Source organism: Cetorhinus maximus, chromosome 5 (genome assembly GCF_964194155.1).
Source record: "Cetorhinus maximus chromosome 5, sCetMax3.hap1.1, whole genome shotgun sequence".
In the NCBI taxonomy this organism is placed as follows: Eukaryota; Metazoa; Chordata; class Chondrichthyes; order Lamniformes; family Cetorhinidae; genus Cetorhinus; species Cetorhinus maximus.
Window position 1 is genome coordinate 43,444,084 of NC_135883.1, and position 22,386 is coordinate 43,466,469.

The window sequence follows — 22,386 nt, forward strand, 5'->3', positions numbered from 1 at the left end:
CTTAAAATGATTTTTTTTGTCATTAGCTTCCTTATTGATTCAATTTCTGTTTTGATGCTGCTTAATGTTTGAAATCACCTCACTGTTAAAACATTTTCAGTTTATCTTCCTATCTTTCCATCCACCCAACACTCTGTTGTCTGCCTATTTATCTGCCTTTCATTTTATAGCTAAATATCTATCTACAATCTATACATTCATTAGCCTACTGCCTGTCTTTCTATCAATCTGTCCACCCTTTTCCTATCTACTTAACTGACTTTGGTATTTCTATCTATCTTTCTACCAAATCCATCTTTCTACCTATTTGTCCATATATTTTCTACCTCTGTTAAATCTATTTATCAAGTATCCATCCATCACTTTTAATCTCTCATCTATCTCTCCCTCTAAGTACATGTTCTGTTCATTTTACCTGTCTCTCAACCTAACTGGCCTTTTATATATCATCTTGTGATCCAACTATTGACTGACATTTCAACCATCTATTGTCTGCCTATATACACATTAATCATCTCCTTATTCATTTTATGTCCATCTTATCATTCATTCAAACAGTCTCTTCCTCCCCAAACATCTATTCCAGATATCTTCTGTCAATCCAGTCACTTACCCACCTATTTATTTTACAGACGCAGTAAACACGAGTGTTCTGAATTGAAATCTTTTGCAAGGTATGTTAGATTGAGGAGGTGAGTTTAGTTCTGTACAATCCCTTTACACCCTAATGATTAGTTTTAGCTTCATGCTCTCTAGTGGTCTCTAGTGTGTTGAGGCTCAAGAGGTGCTTTCACAGTGTCCCCAGATCCACAACTTCAAGCTGCTGTTCCTGTGTTGACATAACATGAAGTCTCAAACATTGGGCTATGAATGCGAGGTATGAAGTCAACACATATATTGATATCTGTATCCTAATTCTCACCAAATCCTGTTCATCCAAAACTTCCTTGCTTGCTAACCTGTATTGTTTCCTGGTCCATCTCCATTTTAAAAATTCCCATCCGTGTGCAAACCTCATTTCCGCCTTGCCCCTTCCCCGAAACCTCCTCCAGCCCTACAAAACTCCGAGAGCGCTGTGTTCCTAAACAAGAAACTTTTTCTCTTCATTTCTGGTGTTAAGGAAGGCAAGCTCCAACAACTTATTGGTAGCAATGCCCATCGAAGTCCTTCCACCCCTTCTCCTAATCCCAGCTCTTACTGTGTATTTACTATACTCTCTGATCTTTCCCTCCCTGATGTTAAACATTCTGTGCTCAGCAAAGAACTTAGTTTTATCTCCACATGCCCTCACCTCAAAGCATTTCGGTCTCAGCATGACACTGAACTCTTCTTCTGTCGCCTTTGTCTCCGTGCTCACTTCTTTGGGCAGGAGTCCTCCCCCGCCTCCATTATTCTCCCTCTACCTGCACCCAGCCCTCTAGCCTCTTACCACTTTTGATCCTTTCATTGAGAACTGTTGGCATGAAATTGGCCGTCTTAATTTCTCTGCTCCTCTCATCCACTCCAACCTGTCTCCTTCTGAACTTGCTGCACTCAGTTCTCTCAAGTCCAACCCTGACTTTGTTATCAAACCTGCTAACAAGGGTGGTGCTGTTGTTGTTTGGCGCACTGACCTCTACCTCGCAGAGGCTGAGCGCCAACTCTCAGACACTTCCTCCTACTTCCCTCTGGACCACGACCCCACCACCGAACATCAAGCCATTGTTTCCAGGACTGTCACTGACCTCATCTCCTCTGGAGATCTCCCCTCCACAGCTTCCAACCTCATAGTCCCCCAAACCCGCACAGCACGCTTCAACCTCCTCCCTAAAATCCACAAACAGGACTGTCCTGGTGGGCCCATTGTTTCAGCCTGTTCCTGCCCCAATGAACTCATTTCTTACTATCTTGACTCTATTCTATCTCCCCACTTCCCACCTACATTCTTGATTCCTCTGATGCCCTCGTTTCCCAGCCCTAAATGCCTCCTCTGCACTATGGATGTCCAATCTCTCTACATCTCTATCCCCCACCAGGGCTTTCAGCTTCTTCCTTGAACAGAGGCCCAAACAATCCCCATCCACCAACGCTCTCCTCCACCTGGTTGAACTTGTTCTCTCACTGAACAATTTCTCCTTTAACTTGTCTCACTTCCTCCAAATAAAAGCTGTGGCTATGGGTGCCCACATGGGCCCCAGTTATGCATGTCTTTTTGTGGGGTAGGTGTTCCTTGTTCCAGTCCTACTCAGACCTCCTCCTACAACTCTTTTTCTGTTACATCAGTGACTGTTTCGGTGCCACTTCATGTTCTCGTCTGGGACCTGGAAAAAATGATAAATTTTGCTTCCAATTTCCACCCCTCTCTCACCTTCACATGGTCCATCACTGACACTTCTCTTCCTTGACCTCTCTGTCCCCAGTTCTGGTGATAGACTGTCTACCAATATCCATTACATGGTCACCGACCCTCACAGCTACCTCGATTACACCCCCTCACACCCTGCTTCCTGTAAGGACTCCATTCCATTCTCCCAGTTCCTCCATCTCCATTGCATCTGCTCTGATGATGCTACCTTCCAAAATAGTGCTTCTGACTGTCTTCTTCTTCCTTAGCCGAGGTATCCCCCTGCACCCCCCACCACGCCCCCCCCCGCCAGTGGTTGACAGGGCCCACAACCGTGTCCAACCCATCTCCCGCGTCTTTGCCCTCACACCTTCCTCTCCCTCCCAGAACCATGATAGGGTCCCCCTTGTCCTCAATTTTCACCCCACCAGCCTCCGCATTCAAAGGATCATCCTCTGCCATTTCCGCCAACTCCAGCATGATGCCACCACCAAACACATCTTCCCTTCACCCCCCTGGCGGCATTCCGCAGGGACCGTTCCCTCCGGGACAGCCTGGTCCACTCCTCCATTACCCCCACTCCTCAGCCCCTTCCCACAGCACCTTCCCATGCAATCACAGGAGGTGTAGCACCTGCCTCTTTACCTTCACCCTCCTCACCGTCCAAGGCTCCAAACATTCCATCCATGTGAAGCAGGGATTCACTTGCACTTCTTCAATTTGGTCTACTGCATTCGCTGCTCACAATGCGGTCTCCCTTACACTGTGGAGACTAAACGCAGACTGTGTGACCACTTTGCGGAACTCCTTTGCTCAGTCTGCAAGCATGGCAGAGACCTTCCTGTTGCTTGCCGTTTCAACACACCATCCTGCTCTCATGTCCATATTTCTGTCCTTGGGCTGCTGCAATGTTACAGTGAAGCCCAACACAACCTGGAGGAACAGCACCTCATCTTCCGATTAGGCATTTTACTACCTTCTGCACTTAAAGTTGAGTTCAACAACTTCAGGCCATAAGCTTTGTCCTCCATTTTGATATAATCTTTTTCCCAACACCCTCCCCCCACAGGGCCAGTCAGCAGCTTGTTCTTATGTTTTGTTTTCAGAAAGCATCGACCCTTATTCTGCTATTAACACATTCTGCCTTTTGATCTTTGTGCCACTATTAGCACCTGTCTGAGTCTTTAACACTATCATTACCACTTCCTTTGTCATGTGTGTCCATAACATCTTTGTCAAATCTCTCCTGAGCTCCCACCTATCCCTGACCTCCTATTTGGCTCCACCTACTCCATCACCTCTTAAACAGTATAAACTCCAACACATTCCTACCTCTCTGCAGCTCTGAAGAAATCAGAAGTGTTAACTCTGTTTTCTCGCTCCACAGCTGCTGCCAGACCTGCTGAGTTTTTCTATCATTTTCTGTTTTTATTTCAGATTTCCAGCATCCGCAGTATTTTGCTTTTATCCTAAGCTCTGGAATTCACTTGCTAAATATCTTTACTTCTCTACCTTCCTTGAAGCCAACCTGTTGACCAAGCATTTGGCAACCTGTCCTATTGTGTCCTTCTTTTGCTTGCTTTCAATTTTTATCTGAATATGCTCCTGAGGAATGCCTTGAGATGTTATGTTAAAGACACTCTGGGCGGGATTTTCCGCACCCGCCTGCCACCGGGATCTTCCAGTCCCACCGCAAGTCAATGGACTTCTGGCTGGGGCGCCGCCTCGTTTACGGTGAGTCCCGCCCGCAATAGGGCCGGAAAATCCCAGCCTATATAAATACAAGTGGTTGCGGTTATATCTTGTACAGTGAAAACTGCTGATCCTTGATGACGCACTTGCTAAGCAATTCAGTTTGCCTTTTTGTTGAGTCTTCTTTATAATCTTTGTGAAATGCCCCTAATTTGGAAATAATAGTGAAAGCTTTGCTGAGAATTTAAGCAAAAGGTCCTTAATGACTTATTCATCTGGCAGTCATCAGCCTTTATTGTGTTTGTAAATTGCTGGAGTTCTTTATTTTTGGCGACAATGATCTCTGCTTAATGCGCAACACAATTAGCGGCTGCAGCTAGAGATCTTCCATTTGTGCTTAATTGCACATTACATGTAGTAGATTTACTGGGAATTTAACAGGGTGCTGCGGTACAAAGGCTATTCTGTTCGGTAACTTTTCTTTCAAAGATGTGAAGCGCTCACCTCTAGCCAAGATTATGAAAAGCTGACAGGGTGAGTTGGAGGATACGCTGTTGTATAAGAAAAAGGAGGTTTATTCGGACCAATGAATTACAGTGGAAGAGCAAGTCAAATTCCAGTTTTATTAAACAGTGCCCTGGGATTTTTATCATTACTGCTTTGGGGATCAAATTTCATGATACAGCCCATAAAACTGGAAGCAGCCTCCCTTTAGATTACTTTAACTAAGCATTTAATTTTTATCCCTTTGCAGTTTTAAAATACTGGTAGTAACCTTGACGCAGAGTAGTGAGAATGTGGAGCTCTCTACCACATGGAGTGAACAGCATAGATTTAAAGGGAGGGCTTGATGTATGCATGAGGGAGAGAGGAATATAAGGGCAAGTTGGAGGAGGCTCATGAGAAGTATTACTACATATGAAACATTTATCAGTTGGTCTTTTTGGGGTTAAAGGTTATATATAGATGGTAATTTGAGTTTATCTTTAAAACTCCATTTAAAAATGATCAAATTAGGATGAGGAAAGTCTGTAGGTGAAATTCGTCTTGGGAAATGAAGGATTGGCAGCCCAATTTACTCTCTGCCCAGGGCCCATTGAAATTAATTGATCTCTGCATTCCTTTGAAAGGATTTATATTGAAAAAAGCAACTTTCCCAACCTCAGTACATTCCAAAAGCGCATTCCAGCCAATGAAGTCATTTCTGAAGTGTAGTCACTGTTGTAATGTAGGCAACCTCGCAGTCAACAAATAGCAAAGAGATAAATCATCTGATTTTTTTAATTGAAAATATTTGGGGGATAAAAGGATAGTGTCATGGCATCTTTTCTGTACACCTGAGAAGGCAGATGGGGTTTTGGTTTAACATCTGTTCTAAAAGCCAACACCCCCAACAGTGCAGTGTTCTCTGAAAACTGTATTGAAGTGTTTGCCTAGATTATGTGCTCGAGTCTCTGGAGGGGAGCTTGAACTCATGGCAGTCCAGCTCGAAGCCAAGAGAGATATTCACTGAGTCATTCCTGGTAGCTTGAAATATGAGAATACTTAAAAACTCAATGGCACAATAGGAACCCAATTCAAATCCAGCCCAAAAGGGTGGGATCCGATCTTAACCTGTTGTAAGGGTTCTATGTGAAATGAGATTTACGATCTCCATGTAGATGCCTGGAGATACTGGTCCACATCACTAACTGACTCTAAATATTGGTATTTTATATACGAGGCCTCTGTGCAGCTGGTCAGAGAAATGCACACTGATGCAGAAGTGGTGGGAGGCAGGGGCTTTTCTAGATTTGGGTTGAGGCAACATTGTTGGGGCAGAGTAAGATGCAGCTTAATTCTGCACCTAACTGCGCTCTGCTTGACCTGGAGTTGCTTGATACTGATACTGGGTACTGAAATGGGTGGAGTTCCTTTCCCTGGCATTAACACCTGACTGTCTCCTCACAGATGCAGCCTGACCTGCTGAATATTTCCAGCATTTTCCACTTTCGTATCAATATTGCTCACATTGATGAAAAATACACTTGCATTTATATAGCAGCTTTCATAACCTCAGGAATCCTAAAGTTCTTTACATTCAGTGAAATACTTTCAAAGTGTAGTCAGTATTGTAATGTAGGAAACACGGCAACCAATTTATGCATAGCAAGCTCCCACAAACAGCAATGTGATAATGACAACCTTATATTAATGACCTCCCCCCACATTTTGAACACAATTAAGAAATATATACACATGGGACGAGCTTTTCAACTTGATTTTATCAGCGCAATTTGCCCAAATTGGCGTGACTAATTGGCGCAAAAGATCGTGGAATTTTAAACACAAATAACCTTCGGTGCGAGTCAAGTTTCTGCGATTCTTTGCACTAGTTTATATAACATTGCACTTAGAAGCCAGCCCTGCCTGCAAAGCTGACCATCCCTACAAACCAAATGATCACCCAGGAAGGTTTCCACAAATTACAACCCATTTGTGGCCCTTGGAGGAGCCTTTCAAATTTAAGTTGATTCTTCTGCATGCAAAGGCACTCATAGGCATGTTTTAAAAACTTTTGAATGTAACTTCTTTTCTTCATTTCATAGGAAACAGACTACCGTACGTCAATATAATGAGGAAATGATTCTGCGGGTGGAATCGCCCCAGATTTATACTAAGTGCGGTAGCGGGTGGGTAAAACGACGTTTCACCTGCCGGCCGCGATGGCGGGGGTTGTCACGCCGTATCATCCCAAACCTGCCACATTACTTAGGAACTCCCGGGAAACATGCTGTTTCCATGGTGGGTGGGCTCTCATTCGCCCGCCTGCCATCACCTCGCCGCTACATCACGCCGGGCGCCAGGTTTAAAGTCCAGCCACAAGCACACATCTCAGTGCTTCCAGACCACCACTGCTGCACGGAAGACCTGGCCCTGAAACTGAAGAAGACTGCAGCCCCCAGCTTCAGCGACGTGTCACTCGAGCGCCTTTTGGATGCTGTGGAGGCCCACTGGGATATCCTCTACCCCTGCTCTGGCCACAGGATGGGCAGCAACAGCACTAACCGGGCTTGGGAGGCAGTGGCAGCGGTGGTCAGCACCATTGCCCTTCAAAAGAGGACAGCCACCCAGTGCTGCTGAGGATGAATGATCTCCTCCATTCTGCCAGGGTAAGTCACTCTTCCCATCATTCTCAACTCACACACTCACAAACCCATCACACATCCACAGGGCCCTCACTCACTGCCGGTTCAAGGGACATCACCATTCACTCTCTCACACTCACTGTCATTGGCCTCATCCCATCCATGGGACCACTCACTGCCCATACAGGCCAGGCATTCTTATCATCTGGCTTGGCAGGCACCCTGCTTGCACTTTCCCTGTCTCGTTCAAGCAGGACAAGTTGGCACGCAACAAGAGGAAGAGGTCACAGGCCGATGGCGGAATGCCCGAAATATGGCCCTCGCAGACTTTGCAAATAGAGCCATCCAGCTGGCCGGCGAGGATCTGATTCGTTCCTGGGCTGACAGTGAGGTCGGCGGTGCTCTGTCAAGTGAGGGTCCAGCAATACAACATCCATCAGACAACCATGCTGTGAGTGATGGGTCCTGTTTCACAGGCCACTGCCATGCACTAATTATCTCTCCTTGCTTTCACAGACACATCTGCCAAACAGCTGACAGAGTCCATGACCCAGGGCCTCCAAGCAAGTCCCAAAAAAGCCTCTGAAGAGGAATCTGAGGAACCCTCCCTGAAGTCCTGTCACAGCGCTCACCCACACCCTTCACCAGCGCAGAGACACACACCTCGGTGGGGCCTAGCTTTAGAATAGCCTCGGGATCACAATCTGGTAAGCACTTCGCACTTTCTGATCCACAGCAGTGGGAGGCAGGAATTTCCTAGGTTTCTGACAATCAGAGGACTGCTGGAGGACAGAACATTGCTGAGTCTGAGTCAGATGACGAGCCTCTGGACTCTTGGTCATGTCACAGTTGCTGGAGCTGCAAAGGCAAGCTCGGGAACATCAGGAAGGGATGTCTGCTGCACTCCTCAGATTGCAATGCACGATGGAGGAGTCCTTCCGTCTTCAGGCTGAGATGGTAGCGTCAGCATGCCAACTCATCGAGGTCAACACTGGTAGGATGGCAGCTGCCATGGAGACCTTGGTCCAGGACATTGGTCCTGCACTGCTGCACGGGCTCAACTCCATCACTGATGCCATTGTTGGCCTCCAACAGTGTGTACACAAGAGGGGTGCCGAGCAGCCCGATCTCACTCTAGTTACCCGTTTCTCAAGGAGTCAGCTTGGGGGCCTCGGCACCCATAGGGAGGAGGATCAGCAGATGCACACTCTGGGTCCATCCATCCAGGTTACTCTGGGAGTGACCGGCCCATCCGACTCCCCTCTTCCTGTAACCCCACCAGCTCCACCTCCACAGGCCGAGGAGGGTGTCATTGCCACACAGCAGGACCCCGAAAGCAGGCCAGGGCCCTCCAAGTCTCAGCCCTCCAGAGGTCGCCCGCCAAGATCATCACAGACAGGGCATTGCAGTCAGCAGGCTGCCACCACCTTCGTTGTGGATGTCCAGGGAGCACCAAGACGTAGCAGCAGGGTTAGGAAAGTTAAGGAGAATTAGTTGCACAGCCTGGGCACGGGTGTTAATCACTTGTACATACTGTTCACTATTCTCAAGAATGTCTTCCTGCCTATGGCTCCTAGTTCTGATGAGCAGTGTTCGTGTCACTCAGATATGAAACCTTTCTGCACAAGATAAAGGCAGGTGTCTCAGTCCAGGGCCTCTTCCCTGTGCTCTGTGCAGCCTTCAGACCAAAGTGATGGTCCAGCCTCACTCTCTGGACACATTACTGATGCCTGTACCTCGATGGTGGTTGTCATTGCTGCCAGAATGTCTTCGGCAGGTGCCACAGAGTTCTCTCATTCTCTCTGTGTGCTCTCAGCACCTTTGAGGTGAGGCTGGACCCCCATCTCTTCAGCATCTGTCACCACTGATGCTGTGCTCCTGAAGAGCTCAGGTGATGAAGGTGGACAAAGGATCAGATGCTTCTAAAGTTTCATGGCTGCGTCTCTATGATATGACCCTGATCACTGAGCGCAAGCCATCTGTCCTCAGCCAGACATTCTCAGAAGCTATGTGAAGATCTATGGAGTGTCTTCACTGCATGTTGACAGCACCCTCCTGCAACTGAGTGACTATTAGGGCCTCCATTGTGTCTCCATGACAGGAGCATTCTCACAGAGGGTAGGGGCGCTGCCATAAGCCAGACTGGAATCAAACGTTCACAAATGCAATATGAGGAACTATGGGGTCACCTCACTGCATGTCGTCATCATCCACCACAAGCTTAGCAGCTATGAGGGCCTCCCACATGCACCTGCCTCATCTGGCCAGTGCGAGAGCCTCATCCCCATCATCGTCACCTCCGAGGACACCCTCACCCTTCATCCCTGTCGACATCCTCTTCATCGGGGGAGACGTGCTGCTCCTCCACCTCCAGCTCAGCCAGCTCATCTCCCCGTTGGAAAGCCAGGTTGTAAAGGGCACAGCGGACGGCGACGATGTGTGACACTCTCTGTGGACTGTATTGCAGGGCTCCACCAGATCAGTCCAGGCACTGGAACCTCATCTTCAGCATCCCGATGGTCTGCTCCACCAATTTGTGAGTTGCAGCATGAGTCTCATTATACCGTCGCTCTGCTGCAGTCTGAGGCTGCTGCACAGGTGCCATCAGCCACGGCCTCTGAGGGTAGCTCTTGTCCCCGAGGAGCCATTCCTGCAGCTTCTGTGGACCCTGGAAGACTCCAGAGATCTGTGACTGACTGAGGATGTAGGTGTTGTGCACACTCCCTGGAAACAGTGCGCACACCTGCAGGATGCATTTCTGGTGGTCGCACACCAGCTGCACGTTCAGCGAATGGAACCTCTCGCGGTTTATGTAGTCCACCGTGTGTTGTGATGGTGATCTGAGCACCACATGAGTGCAGTCGATTAGGCCCTGCATCTGTGCGAAACTCGAGATTGGGTGAATCCAATCGCTCTTGCAACCTGGCTGTCCTGGTCCTGGGCGAAATGCACAAATTGTGTGCCATCACAAAGATGGCATCTGTGACCTCATGGATGTATTTGTGGGTGGAGGTTTGTGACATCCACAGAGGTCACCTGTGGAGCTCTGAAAGGAGCCACTGGCATAGAAATTGAGCGCCATGGTCACTTTCATGGCCACTGGCAGTGGATGCCCTCCATGTCCCCTTGGCGCCAAATCCTGCAGTAGCTGGCAGATGTGACCAACCAGTTCCCCAGACATGCGCAGTCTTCGGCGACACTAGTTCTCAGTCATCTGCAGCAATGAAAGGCAGCGTCTATAGACTCAGGTGTCGCTAGGCCCTGGCCTGTGGTGGCTCGCTGTGGCTCTTCAGCTGTGTGTGCGGGAGCCCCAGCTGCCCCTTCTTCCAGAGGGTGCTGCTCCTCCCTCTGCATAGCCAGGAGCATCAGTTGCTTTATCCTCAGTTGTCTTCGCTCTCTGTAGGCTATCAGGCATACAGCTAGGTCACCAGGCTCCATCATCCTGATGTACTCCTCCTGCAGGATGAAAGAGAGACACGTGGTTAGCATGGGTGTACTAAGAACCTGTCCTGGTTAAGTAAAGGCCCCTTAATGCTTCCTGGAGAGCGCTGGCCACCACTTGGATGGCTAGAGATTAGTGCACTGCATGGCTGCCCTGTTAGCTTGAACCATGGGGGAATTGGCCCAAGCTGGGATGCTGACATTGCAAGGGGCTGTGAGCATAAAAGCTGGGAAGTCATGCTACAGCTGTATAGAACCTTGGCTAGGCCAGACTTAGAATATTACGTGCAATTCTGGTCACCACATTACCAGAAGGATATGGAGGTGTTGGAGAGGGTGCAGAGGAGGTTTACCAGGATGCTGCCTGGTCTGGAGGTTATTAGCTATGAGGAGAGGTTGGAGAAACTCGGATTCTTCTTACTAGAGCGACGGAGATTGAGGGGCGACTTGATAGAAGTTTACAAAATTATGAGTGGCATGGACAGAGTAGATAGTCAGAAGCTTTTTCCCAGGGTGGAAGAGTCAATTACTAGGGGACATAGATTTAAGGTGAGAGGAGAAAACTATAAAGGAGATGTGCGGGGCAAGTTTTTTACGCAGAGGGTAGTGAGTGTCTGGAATTCGCTGCCAGAGGAGGTGGTGGAAGCAGGTACGATAGTGGTGTTTAAGAGGAAGCTTGACAAATACATGAATAGGATGGGAATAGAGGGATACGGACCCCGGAAGTGCAAAATGTTTTAGTTGACGGGCAATGTGATAGGGGCAGGCTTGGAGGGCCGAAAGGCCTGTTCCTGTGCTGTACTTTTCTTTGTTCTTTGTTCTTTGAGCACCTCCAGCAGTGACTGCTCCGTGGCCAGCTTTAGCAAGGAGATTGTACAATGTGTGCAGTCATCCAACTGTTCTGCAGTTCACTAAAATGCTCATGAACTTGTCGTCTGTGCCTGGGATAGGTGGGGAGGCGGGGGGGCGGGGGGGGGGAAGCCCTGGAGCACTTTGTGGCACCTTGATGCCGCTGCATTGCTTGAGTGGGCAGATAAGCAAGGAACCCGACCCCAAGCATATCAGTGTGGCTGCACCTGAACTGTCTCAGTTGCAGAGGAATGGTCACTTTATACAGGTTTCCCTAATGTGTGGCCACTTCCCTCGCCCACCCTACCCTCCACCCCAAATGCTTGTGTGCTATTGTCAATGACAGGGCTGCCCTTAACCCTGACCCCCCCGACGCTCCTGAAGCTTGAAGTCCAACAGGCGACCTTGGCGGGCGCTGTGCCAGCTTACAGTGTACTCACCTCTGAGTTCCCCTCAAAGTGCAGGCTGCCAAGTGCACGCCTTTTATGTGCTTTTGTGAAACACATCAGCATGCTTTCCTGCCAACATGGATGGATGATGCAGGGGACGATTCCAGGTGGCTGGCCTGATAATGATATGCTGTTGTGTTACAATGAGGTTCCCGACCTTCCCACTGTTGGCGGGCTGAGCGGACGACCGTGAACTGGTTTCCAGCCGTTGTAAAACCGATCACGCCATGTTATCCGCTCACGCCACCAAACACTCCCAATACCAGCTGGCAAAATTCTGCCCTGTACATTTTAGAAAAGCCATTTTCAGTAATATACTTTTTTATTATTCATTCAATTTAAAGTTGGCTTAGCCACAGGCAGTGGATTAATTGACATCGCAATAAAAACATTAAAAGAACAAATCAGGTTTTAAGACGCTGACCAATTGGGTTGTTCCTTGGCAGATTTTGCATCTGGCAATAAGCAAACGAGTTTGTAAACCTGAGGAAAAAATACTTTTCTAAACTTGTGCAGTTTTGAGTGTGCTTTGCGCTCACTTTGCCTTTTTTTAATCTGTTCATTCACGGGATGGGGGCATCGCTGGCTAGGCCAGCATTAACTGCCCATCCCTAACTGCCCTTGAGAAGGTAGTGGTGAGCTGCCTTCTTGAACCGCTGCAGTCCATGTGGTGTAGGTACACCCACAGTTCTGTTAGGAAGGGAGCTCCAGATTTTGACCCAGCGACAGTGAAGGAACAAAGATATATTTCCAAATCAGGATGGTGAGTGGCTTGGAGGGGAACTTCCAGGTGGTGGTGTTCCCATGCATTTATTGCTCTTATCTTTCTAGATGTTAGAGGTCGTGGGTTTGGAAGGTGCTGTCAAAGGACCTTTGGTGAGTTGCTGCAGTGCATCTTGTAGATGGTAAACACTGTTGCCACTATGTGTCAGTGGTGGAGGGACTGAATGTTAAAGGTGGTGGATGGGGTGTCAATCAAGCGGGCTGCTTTGTCCTGGATGGTGTCCAGCTTGTTAGTGTTGATGGAGTTGCAATCATCCAGGCAAGTGGAGAGTACTCCATCACATTCCTGACTCCACACTCCAGTTGTGCCCAAAGTGGAAACTCCACTCACTAAGGCTCCATGTTTGTTCTATATAACTTAATCACTGGTTCAAATCTGGTACAGTCTATCAGTAAATACTGAATGGAACATACTTCAACATCAGTGTCACATTTGGAACCCATCCATCCTGGTTCACAATGGCATTCAAATCCATCCACTGAGTCGGTGCAACTACAAAATAAAAGGAAAGATTTCATTTTAATTAGCGGGACATGCATGGATCATGTAAAAGTGCAATCTAGAATAAAGGCCTCTATTTTAACTGGGTTGGGGTTTGGGAGTGGAGGTGGGGAGCTATTCAAGCTCAGGGTGAGTCACATCAGAGTCTGATCCACAGGGAAACCTTCACTGCGACCACAATCTAAGGTCTGGCCCCTTTTAACAACCAGGTCTCATTTAAATAATACAGAACAATCTCCCTCCCAAAACCAACAGGACCGAGGTCAGGTCCAATGGGCAGGAGCAGGGAAATCTTGTCAGGAGCGCTGGGCTGCCAGGGACCTGAGAAAATAGCCCTTGAATTTACCTTGGCAGTGTGCGCGAGGTTTGGCAGCTGATGCCAGGGTGTAGAGGGAGAGGGAGAAGGAGAGGCAGGTCCCTAGCTGGGAAGCCCCAACAGCACCCTGCAGGGCCTGTGGGATGGGCTGGAAGTAGAACACCTGCCCCTTCAGGCTTACAAGGATTTCCAAAGCAAAAATACATTTTCCTAAACTTAATTCAGCCCCTTCTGGCCAGTTGGTGCCTCCTGCAGGTTTCCTCTGGCACGTTTGGCACCAGGGGGCCTCCCCATGAGGCGGCATGAGAATCACCTCATGGCGTGGTAACATTCTTGGGCCTGGCCTGCAGTGGGAGCCTTGGCCCACATCAAAACAGGCAGGAATGCCGTGCATCCTGGGTGGGAATGGTAGGGCCTCAGTTGGCCTGATCTCAAACCCTTCCCAATGAAACATTCTCACTGGATGGAGAGGGATTGGGAGCCATTGTTAAAATTAACGCCTTAAGTCTCTGAATAATCAGAAATGGAAGAAATACTGTGCTGGTTGAACGCAGCATCAGTACTATTGTAAGCCGTTACATTTGGTATAACATTTAGCCGGTTGATTGATACCAGGGGCATGGTCTCTTGAACAATTGATTTATTTTTCTTTGCTTGTTGGTCAGACCTCCCGTTGGGAAGTGGATCCTGATTAATGTAACATATAATGGCACAAAAGCACACAGTAATAACGGAGTAAAAAAATATTAAGAGATAAACAGGGGAAAACGTGCTGAGAGTCTCATCTACAAGCAGAAAGTGCATCAGCAGGTCTGTCAGCACCGAAGGTAAACAGGGAGATTGATGGTTTCCATGGGATTCATCCCATTTAGAAAGCTAACTCATCTCTTTTCTATGCTATTGACCAACCAGATACACAGTTTCAGAATTTTAAAGTTATTGATTCAGTTGAAAAATACAATTTTTATTAGGAGAAAAATAGGAAGTTTCTCACCTGGTTCCACATGTATGGTGGTGACATATATGGTGCTTAACCCTCTACTTACCTCCATCAACCCAAAAGCTTTTTTTACACTCATAGTAACTTATATTTTTATAGTGGCTTTAATGAAAGAGACTTCCTTAAGGTGCTTTTGTGGAATAGGAATTCTGAAAATGAGCAAAAGGACAACAGGGAGAGTTTGGAGGAGTTACTGAAAGGTTATCAAAGTGATGGGCTTTGAGAAACTTCTTAAAAGGCAAGGGAGCTAGGTGAAGAGAAGGATGGAGTATTAGGGAGGGAGTTGGGACGAGGTGTTTAAAAGCTCTGCCACCAGTGGTGGGATGAAAGGACAGGGAGACACAGAATGACCACGGTGAGATGACTAAAGTGTGCGGCAGTGGATGCAAGGCTAGGAAGGAAGTTGCAGAGAAAGGGCAGGCCAAGGCCACAGAGGGATTAGAGGTAAGGGTTGGGGATTTAACTTTTATGTGCTGAGAGACAGAGCTCCACAACAGGTCGGCGCAGACAGAGGTGATCAGAACTTAGGGCAGCACAGCTTACAGGTGACAGAGCATTGGACAAGTTGTATGGTGGAGGATGCAAGACCAGCATTGAAATAATAGAGTCCATTGGTGGGGGTAGTGGGGGAGGTGGGGTGCAGGGAAGGGCAGTGTGGTGAACAGAAGCATCTGAAGGAGTTTGGCGCCAGGGTAGGAGACTAGACGAGCAATGCTGTCAACACAGTGAAGGATAGTGTAATAAACCTGGTGTACCAGACAGGTTTCCTACTTGAAACAGATAACTTTATTTACAGGTGTCTTGTAGAAGCTACATGTTTGAACCAGGTGCACGGCTATAAAGCTCCGTCCCTAAGATGCTTAGGGCTGATTTGTCCGTACAATCACGTGACCTCTAAAAGCAAGAGGAAAGGTTTTACCTACAATCACTACACATAGGATGTGGACCTTCAAAGCTCATCTCAGGTAAACCAAGGCTGTGGGTGCTCCATGAGCTGACATCATGGATGAAATAGTCATGTAGAGATGGATATCAAAATTATTCATGTGGAACCAGCCCCCGTGTGAACTGTTGATGTTCAGAGGAAGCATGGAGTTAAAGAACAGGTAGTCAAGGACTTTGGGAGACTGCTGACATGACAAAGCAAGGCTGAGAAGAAGAGCATTTTCTGGTGATGCATTGGCTGTGAGGCAGCAATGGACCAGCTGTCCTATGGAGCTGGTTAAAGGAATACAATGTAGAGAAAAATGGTGTCAGCAATCATATCAAAAGAAAGAACTTGCATTTATATAGTGCCAGTATCAATTTCAGGACATCCTAAATTGATTTACAGCCAATGAAGTGCCTTTGAAGTGTAGTTAATGTTGTAATATAGAAATTTGCGCACAGCAAGCTCCCACAAGAAGCAAAGACGAGATCATCGGCTTTCACTGATGCTGGATGAGGGATAAATCTTCACCTGGACATTAGGGTGAACTCCTCTGCTCTTCTTTAAACTCCTAAAAATAAATTATCCGGTCATTATAACATTGCTGCATATGTGATTGTACTGTGCAAACTAGATGCTGTGCTACGTTATAGCAGTGACTACTATTCAAAATGGGCTTAAGTGGCTATTAATTGACCACTTAAGGCCTCAAAAAATCCAAGGGATGGTGGGCCGCCCGATGCCTCCCCTGGCCCCTGTAGAATTCTATACAGGTCGGGAGCGGGAGGGTCGGCAGTGGGAAGGCCACCGGCTGGATTTTAGGTCCCTCCCCCACCACACCTTCAAACCTACTGGTGGGGGAGCGTAAAATCCAGCCTCATGACTTTCTGACTCAGAGACGAGAGTCAAGGAAGAGAAAGAGGAAAAGTGTGGCTTGGGAACAGTCAGAGAGGATGGAATTCATAGCTTCAACTCAGACCATCAGCGCTGTGAGAAGGACAGAAGCAGACTGGAGGGATTCAAACAAGGAGTTTGGGGCTATATGTGCATAGAATTGGAAGGTGATGATACGTTTCAGAGCTTTAGGGTCTGAAGGCAGGTTAGAGTTAGGATGGTAATTTGAAAGGATACGGGTAGTGTGATGCCATTTGTTTCATAAAGGAGAGGGATGTTTTCCGAGAAAGGGAAACCATTCGAATATATTAACATACGAATTAGGAGCAGGAGTAGGTCACTCGGTCTCTTGAACCTGCCATTCAATAAGATCGCGGCTGATCTGATTGTAACCTGAGCCCCACATTCCTGCCCACCCACAATAACCTTTCACCCCCTTGTTTATCAAGAATCTATCTAGCTCTGCCTTAAAAATATTCAAAGGCTCTGCTTCCACCTCCTTTTGAGGAAGAGAATTCCAAAGACTCGCAACCCTCAGAGAGGAAAACTTTCTCCTCATCTCTGTCTTAAATAGGTGACCCCTTACTATTAAACAGTGACCCCTCGTTCTAGATTCTCCCACAAGAGGAAACGTCCTCTCCACACCCACCCTGTCAAGACCCCTCAGGATCTTATGTGTGTCAACTAAAATGGGAGCCAGAAAGGGGCTTTGAATGAACATTGTCGGGGGGTTTATATGATCAAAAGATGGATCTCATGAAAGCCCACCCTCTCAGGCAGACATAAAAGATCCCTTGTCATCATTTGAAGGACAGCTGGGGAGTTCACCCTACTGCCCTGCCAAGTCATACCCCTCAGTCAACTCCGAAAATGAAATTATCTGGCCATTATAACATTGCTGCTTATGCGTTCTTACAGTGCAAAAATTGATTGTTGTGCTTCCCTACATTGTAACATTAAAAAGTACAGAGGCTGTGAAAGGTGTTATAAAAGTAGAAGTCATTCTTTTCACGAATCAATCATAGCCACAGCCGTGACAAAATTGCTGTAAAAAGAAACTTTTTTGAGCAAAATAAAATTGTTTAGAGTCTGTTTTAAAATATTAATTGTGACTGGAAATGAAGACAGCTTGAATTTTTCAGCCCGTTTCTACCTGCCAGTTAGTTCAGCAGCCTAAGTACTACTTTCAGCTGTATTAAAGCCTAATTAATCCCCATTTATTGAAAATATCCTCATGCTAATGAAAGCAAAAGAAAGAACAGCTTGTATCAACATACTGTATCTGCCAGACTTTAAATTATTGCCTTTAATAAAAAGAGAACGTATCTTTACGATAATTATGCACCAGAGAATTAACTCAAGACATTTGCACATTTATCATGAAACGAAAGGAAAATGCTGAAAGGCCTAACATCGCTTCATGAATACAGCTGAGAAAAAGTGACTTTTGATGCAGGAAGACTCTCGAATTTCTGACCACATTTTAAAAATTAATTTTAGTAAGCTTAACCGTAAAGGTCTGGAATTTTCACTCGCTTGAGCTGACTGTTTTCAGTACAACTTGCTTGAAATCGGCCAAACCAGAGCAAAAGATTGTGAAAATCGAAGCACAAAATTATGTCCAGTGCAAACCGAGTTTCTGCAATCGTTTGATCTAGTTTAAAAAAAACACCACACAGCAAATTGTCCCTGTCCCCACAACTGGCCACACCCCAGATCCAGTTATTCACCAAAGTGGGTCCCGTTAATGGTGTCTGTTTGCAAGCCTACACGGATGCTCCAAAAACTAAGCTTATTTTTAGATGTAAAGGCCCTAGTAGGCTTATTTTAAAAGTTTGCTTTTAATTTACCAAGAACTGCAGCTAGCAAATATAGCTTTTAAAAGCTGTTGTCAGTAATTTCAAATCAGGTTACTCACAAGTGGATTGAGGCTCTTAATTTGATATGCTTATCTTTGGTGATAAATCCATTTTCAGCTGTATTATTAAAATTGCACCAGGTTACTAATCTTAAATATAATCAAGGAATATGTTATAATGCAAGAGTTTTGATTTTAAATTCCTCCTAAAATGCTGCGTGGCACTGCTGGTTCGTGGAAGAATTTATGTCCTGCGATATGCAAACAGGTTTGAACGAAAACTTGAGGAAAACAAAAGCCAGCACAATTTTTGAGCAGTTAGTGCCCAGATTACTGACTGTGCCCAAAGTGGAGACTTTTTGCCACAGGTAATAAATTAATGGCATGCTCGCTCGGCCTGGCTTCGAGCATCCCCTATTTTTATCCCTCCACCACTGGCGGCCATGCCGTCAACTGCCTAGGCCCTCAGCTCTGGTATTCCCTCCCTAAACCTCCCTGCCTCTCCAGCTTCCTCTCCTCCTTGAAAAAGCTCCAAAAAAGACATATTGACCCAAAGTATGGCTGTCTTTCAATATCCCCTCACATGGCTTGTTGTCAAATTTTGTTTGAGAATCGTTCCTGTGGAGCAACTGTGGATGATTTATTACATTACAGGGCAGTATATGAATATAAGTTTCTGTTGCTGTTGGTGTTGAAGCTCCTCAGTGTTGTTTAAGTGAAAATATTAAGTAAGTTATGGAACCTGATAGACTCAAAGTAGGATTCCACTGGGGATCAAGGTCAGTTTCCATCAAATTGATTTGAATTGAATTGGAATGCGTTCCCACTTTCATCACATCTTAACCTTCGCAGATAAACCAAATCAGATCACTCAAGCACAGAGGATGGTTGTGTGGCAGAAGGCACAGGCAACTTCACAATAGGCTACTTATAACTATCACTATAACCTCGAAACAGGAGGAGGCCATTCAGTCCCTTGAGCCTGTTCCACCATTCAATATGAGGGGAATAGATAGAGTGGACAGGATAAAATTGTTTCCCTTGGTGGAGAATTCTAGAACCAGGGGACATAGATTCAAGATAAGTGGCAGAAGGTGTAGGGGGGACATGAGGAAGAACTTTTTTATGCAGAGGGTAGTGAGTGCCTGGAATTTGCTGCCAAAGTTGGTGGTAGAGGCAGAAACTCTAAACTCTTTTAAAAAGTACCTGGATCTGCACTTTAAGTGCTGTAAGCTGCAGGGCTATGGGCCAGGTGCAGGAAGGTGGGATTAGAAAGGGCACCTGGGTGTCCTCGGGCTGGCATGGACAAGATAGGCCGAACGGCCTCCTTTTGTGCTGTAACTTTTCTATGGTTCTATGGTTCTAATTAGATCATGACTGACTTTAACTCTGTCTTGCTTCAGTAACCCTTAATACCCTTGCTTACCAAAAATCTATCTCAGTTTTGAAATCTTCAAATGACCCTCGGCCTACACACTTCTTTGGGGGAGAAATTTCCAGATTTCCACTCCCTTTTGTGTGAAGAAGTGTTTCCTGATATTAACACTGAACAGCATAGGTCTGATGTTCAAGTCACGTCCCATTGTTCTGGACATCACCACCAGAGGAATTCATTTCTCTCTCTTTATCTACCCTCCCAGAACCATTTAAGATCTTAAACATCCTAATTTTCTCATCCCTCCATGAGCGATATCACCTCAAACAATGTATGTTACCTGTATGAAGCAGATGTGGGAGGATGGTGGGGAAGAGCTGGAGGTGTGAAATGATCAACTTGCCTCCAAACCAGGCATGAAGTTGGCAGAACAACTCTCACATCACGGGGATGTTCAAAATATTTTCAGGCCCGAGCCTTGTTTGAGTGCAGCCAAAGAAGGTGTAAATAAGGTGCTTCCAGTTTCCGGCTTGCCGGTTATGGTAGAGCCGCAAGTCTTCCGGCAGAGACACAACATCAGTAGCTTCAATTTGGAAGGTACTTCCTTGGCTGTAAAGAACTTTGGGGTGTCCTGTGGTTATGAAAGGCACTTCATGGATGCAAGTTTTTCCTTTCCTTCTGATGAAAGATGAACCGCTCGGGCATTGTACCCTCAGTTGGTAACCCTATTTGAACTTTTCAACCAAATTGCTAGCCCAATATTGAATGGCTTGGCCTGGGATGGGTGGGGCAGGGTCAGTTTTCAAGGGTGGTAGGTAGAAGGGAACCTAGGAGGGCAGCAGCCCAGGTTTCTTTTGTGGGGCCAAGTTGAGCAAGTCCTGCAACCTACCAGCCCTAAAGGAAGAAAGAATTCTGGGGCCTGGAGTTTGTTCTCTGCTATGCTGTTTTGCTTGGTGCAATTTAGCTGAATTTGGCATAACCAGCATTAGAGATCATAGAATTTTAAGTGCAATTTGCATTCACCACAATAAGAATTTCTGCAATCTTATCATTCAGCAGTATGCCTATTACTTACCAAGATCCTGAGGGGTATGGACAGGGTAAATAGTGAGAAACTGTTCCCACTCAAGAGTACATTAGGAGCTAGAGGGCACAAATTCAAAATAATGGGCAAAAAGAGTAGAAGTGATGTGAGGAAAAATTTTTTCACCCAAAGGGTGGTTGAACTCCCTGAAAGGGTGGTGGAGGCAGGTTTGATTGAGGTATTGGATTGCTAACAGAAAAGAAAGAATGTGCAAGGTTACGGGGATAAGGCAGGGGAGTGGGACTAGGTAGAATGCTCTTTCAGAGAGCCAATGCAGACTCAATGGACCAAATGGCCTCCTTCTGCGCTATAAAGATTCTGCGATTTTGTGATATGAGTTTAAGGGGAAAATCAAGGTTGAGGGGTTGCGGCTGGGTTGGGCGGGGGAGGGGGTTGATGATGGTGTGAAGAAAAAACACTTATCAATGCAGGTATAATTTTGGATGCAATTAGTACCAGAGCTGGCAACTGCACCCAAAGTGGAAACTCTAACCCAGGGTAGGTATTAAGGAAGGGAAGAACTCTATGCTGTGCTAACCAAGATCTCGAGATGTTCCAACATGCTTGACAGTCAATGAAATCATTTTGAAGTGCAGTTAAAAAAGTATTTTTCCATCTCAGAATAACGGCTACAACAATGAACTCTTGAGTTGAAGTAATAGTGCAGTACAGGAATGGTCCTCCCCTTCAAGTAACAGGATGTTGTTTCTTTGTTGAAAACCGTACTACTGTAAATGCTGAAAGCCTTATCATTATTGAACTTACATGCCATGAAGACAAGGGTTGGACGCACACTCATCTACATTATGTTCACAGTTCATTCCAGCAAATCCCTTCAAACAGACACAGCTGTAGCCACTGATAGCGTCAATGCAGGTTCCCTTATTTTGGCATGGAGCAGACGCACAGTCATTGATATTAACCTCACATCTGAGACCTGAGAAAGAGAATACAAAGGCATTTCAGCTGTGCCTCAAATTGGCCCACCAACAAACTCAGTTCAGCCAGCTTGTGCAAATGTTTGACAAACAGAACTGCAAAATTGTTCTTCAAGTGAGTGAGAATGAAAATTAGCCCATCAGAAATGCCCCCCTGTATAGTCAATGTTGAAAACATAATATACAAATAAAAATAATACAATATAAAAATATAATCAGCAGAACCCCAAGTATAATAATCTCTGGTTTATTACCTGAGCCACAAGCAAATTGGTGTAGGGTAAATCAGATTAAAGCGTTGAATGCGTGGTTCAAAGTTTGGAGTGGGAGAAATGGGTTTCGATTCATGGGGCACTGGCACCAGGATTGGAAAAAGTGGAAGCTCTACCATTAGGACTGTCTTCACCTGAGCTGTGCTGGGACCAGCATTCTGGTGAGTTGTATAACTAGGGCAATAGAGCGGTTTTAAACTAAATAGTGGGGGTGAGGGATCAAGTGAAGGAAGATGTGATAACTTAAAGGGAGAGGGCATGGCAAGACAGCCAGGTAGCAATAAGAATAATGGTAATCAGAGCATGGCAGGAAGAGACAGATCGTACAAACTTAAGAGTGCGCCAGCAGATAAGGCTAGAGGTTGCAAAAATAGTAAAAAGACAGAACTAAGGCTCTGATTCTGAATGCGTGTCGAATTCGAAACAAAATGGATGAATTGTCAGCTCATATGGAAATAAGTATGTATGATCTGATAGCCCATACAGAGACATACAAGGTTTCAAAGGCTGAGACCTGAATATTCGAGGGCACTTGACATTTTGGAATGACTGAA

General features: G+C 46.2%; 1 protein-coding gene across 1 annotated transcript in view; it reads right to left on the reverse strand.

Annotated features, from left to right (window-relative positions):
- Positions 1-21,951, reverse strand: part of LOC144681100 (uncharacterized) — a 194,753-nt gene extending 172,802 nt beyond the window's left edge. Inside the window, exons 1-3 of the mRNA XM_078542831.1 lie at positions 21,815-21,951; positions 21,388-21,552; positions 13,080-13,158 (exon numbers count right to left, since the gene is read on the reverse strand). Of these exons, the coding sequence (XP_078398957.1) occupies positions 13,080-13,158; positions 21,388-21,552; positions 21,815-21,951 (381 nt within the window). The remainder of the gene's footprint in view (positions 1-13,079; positions 13,159-21,387; positions 21,553-21,814) is intronic.
- Between the last annotated feature and the right edge of the window lie 435 nt (positions 21,952-22,386).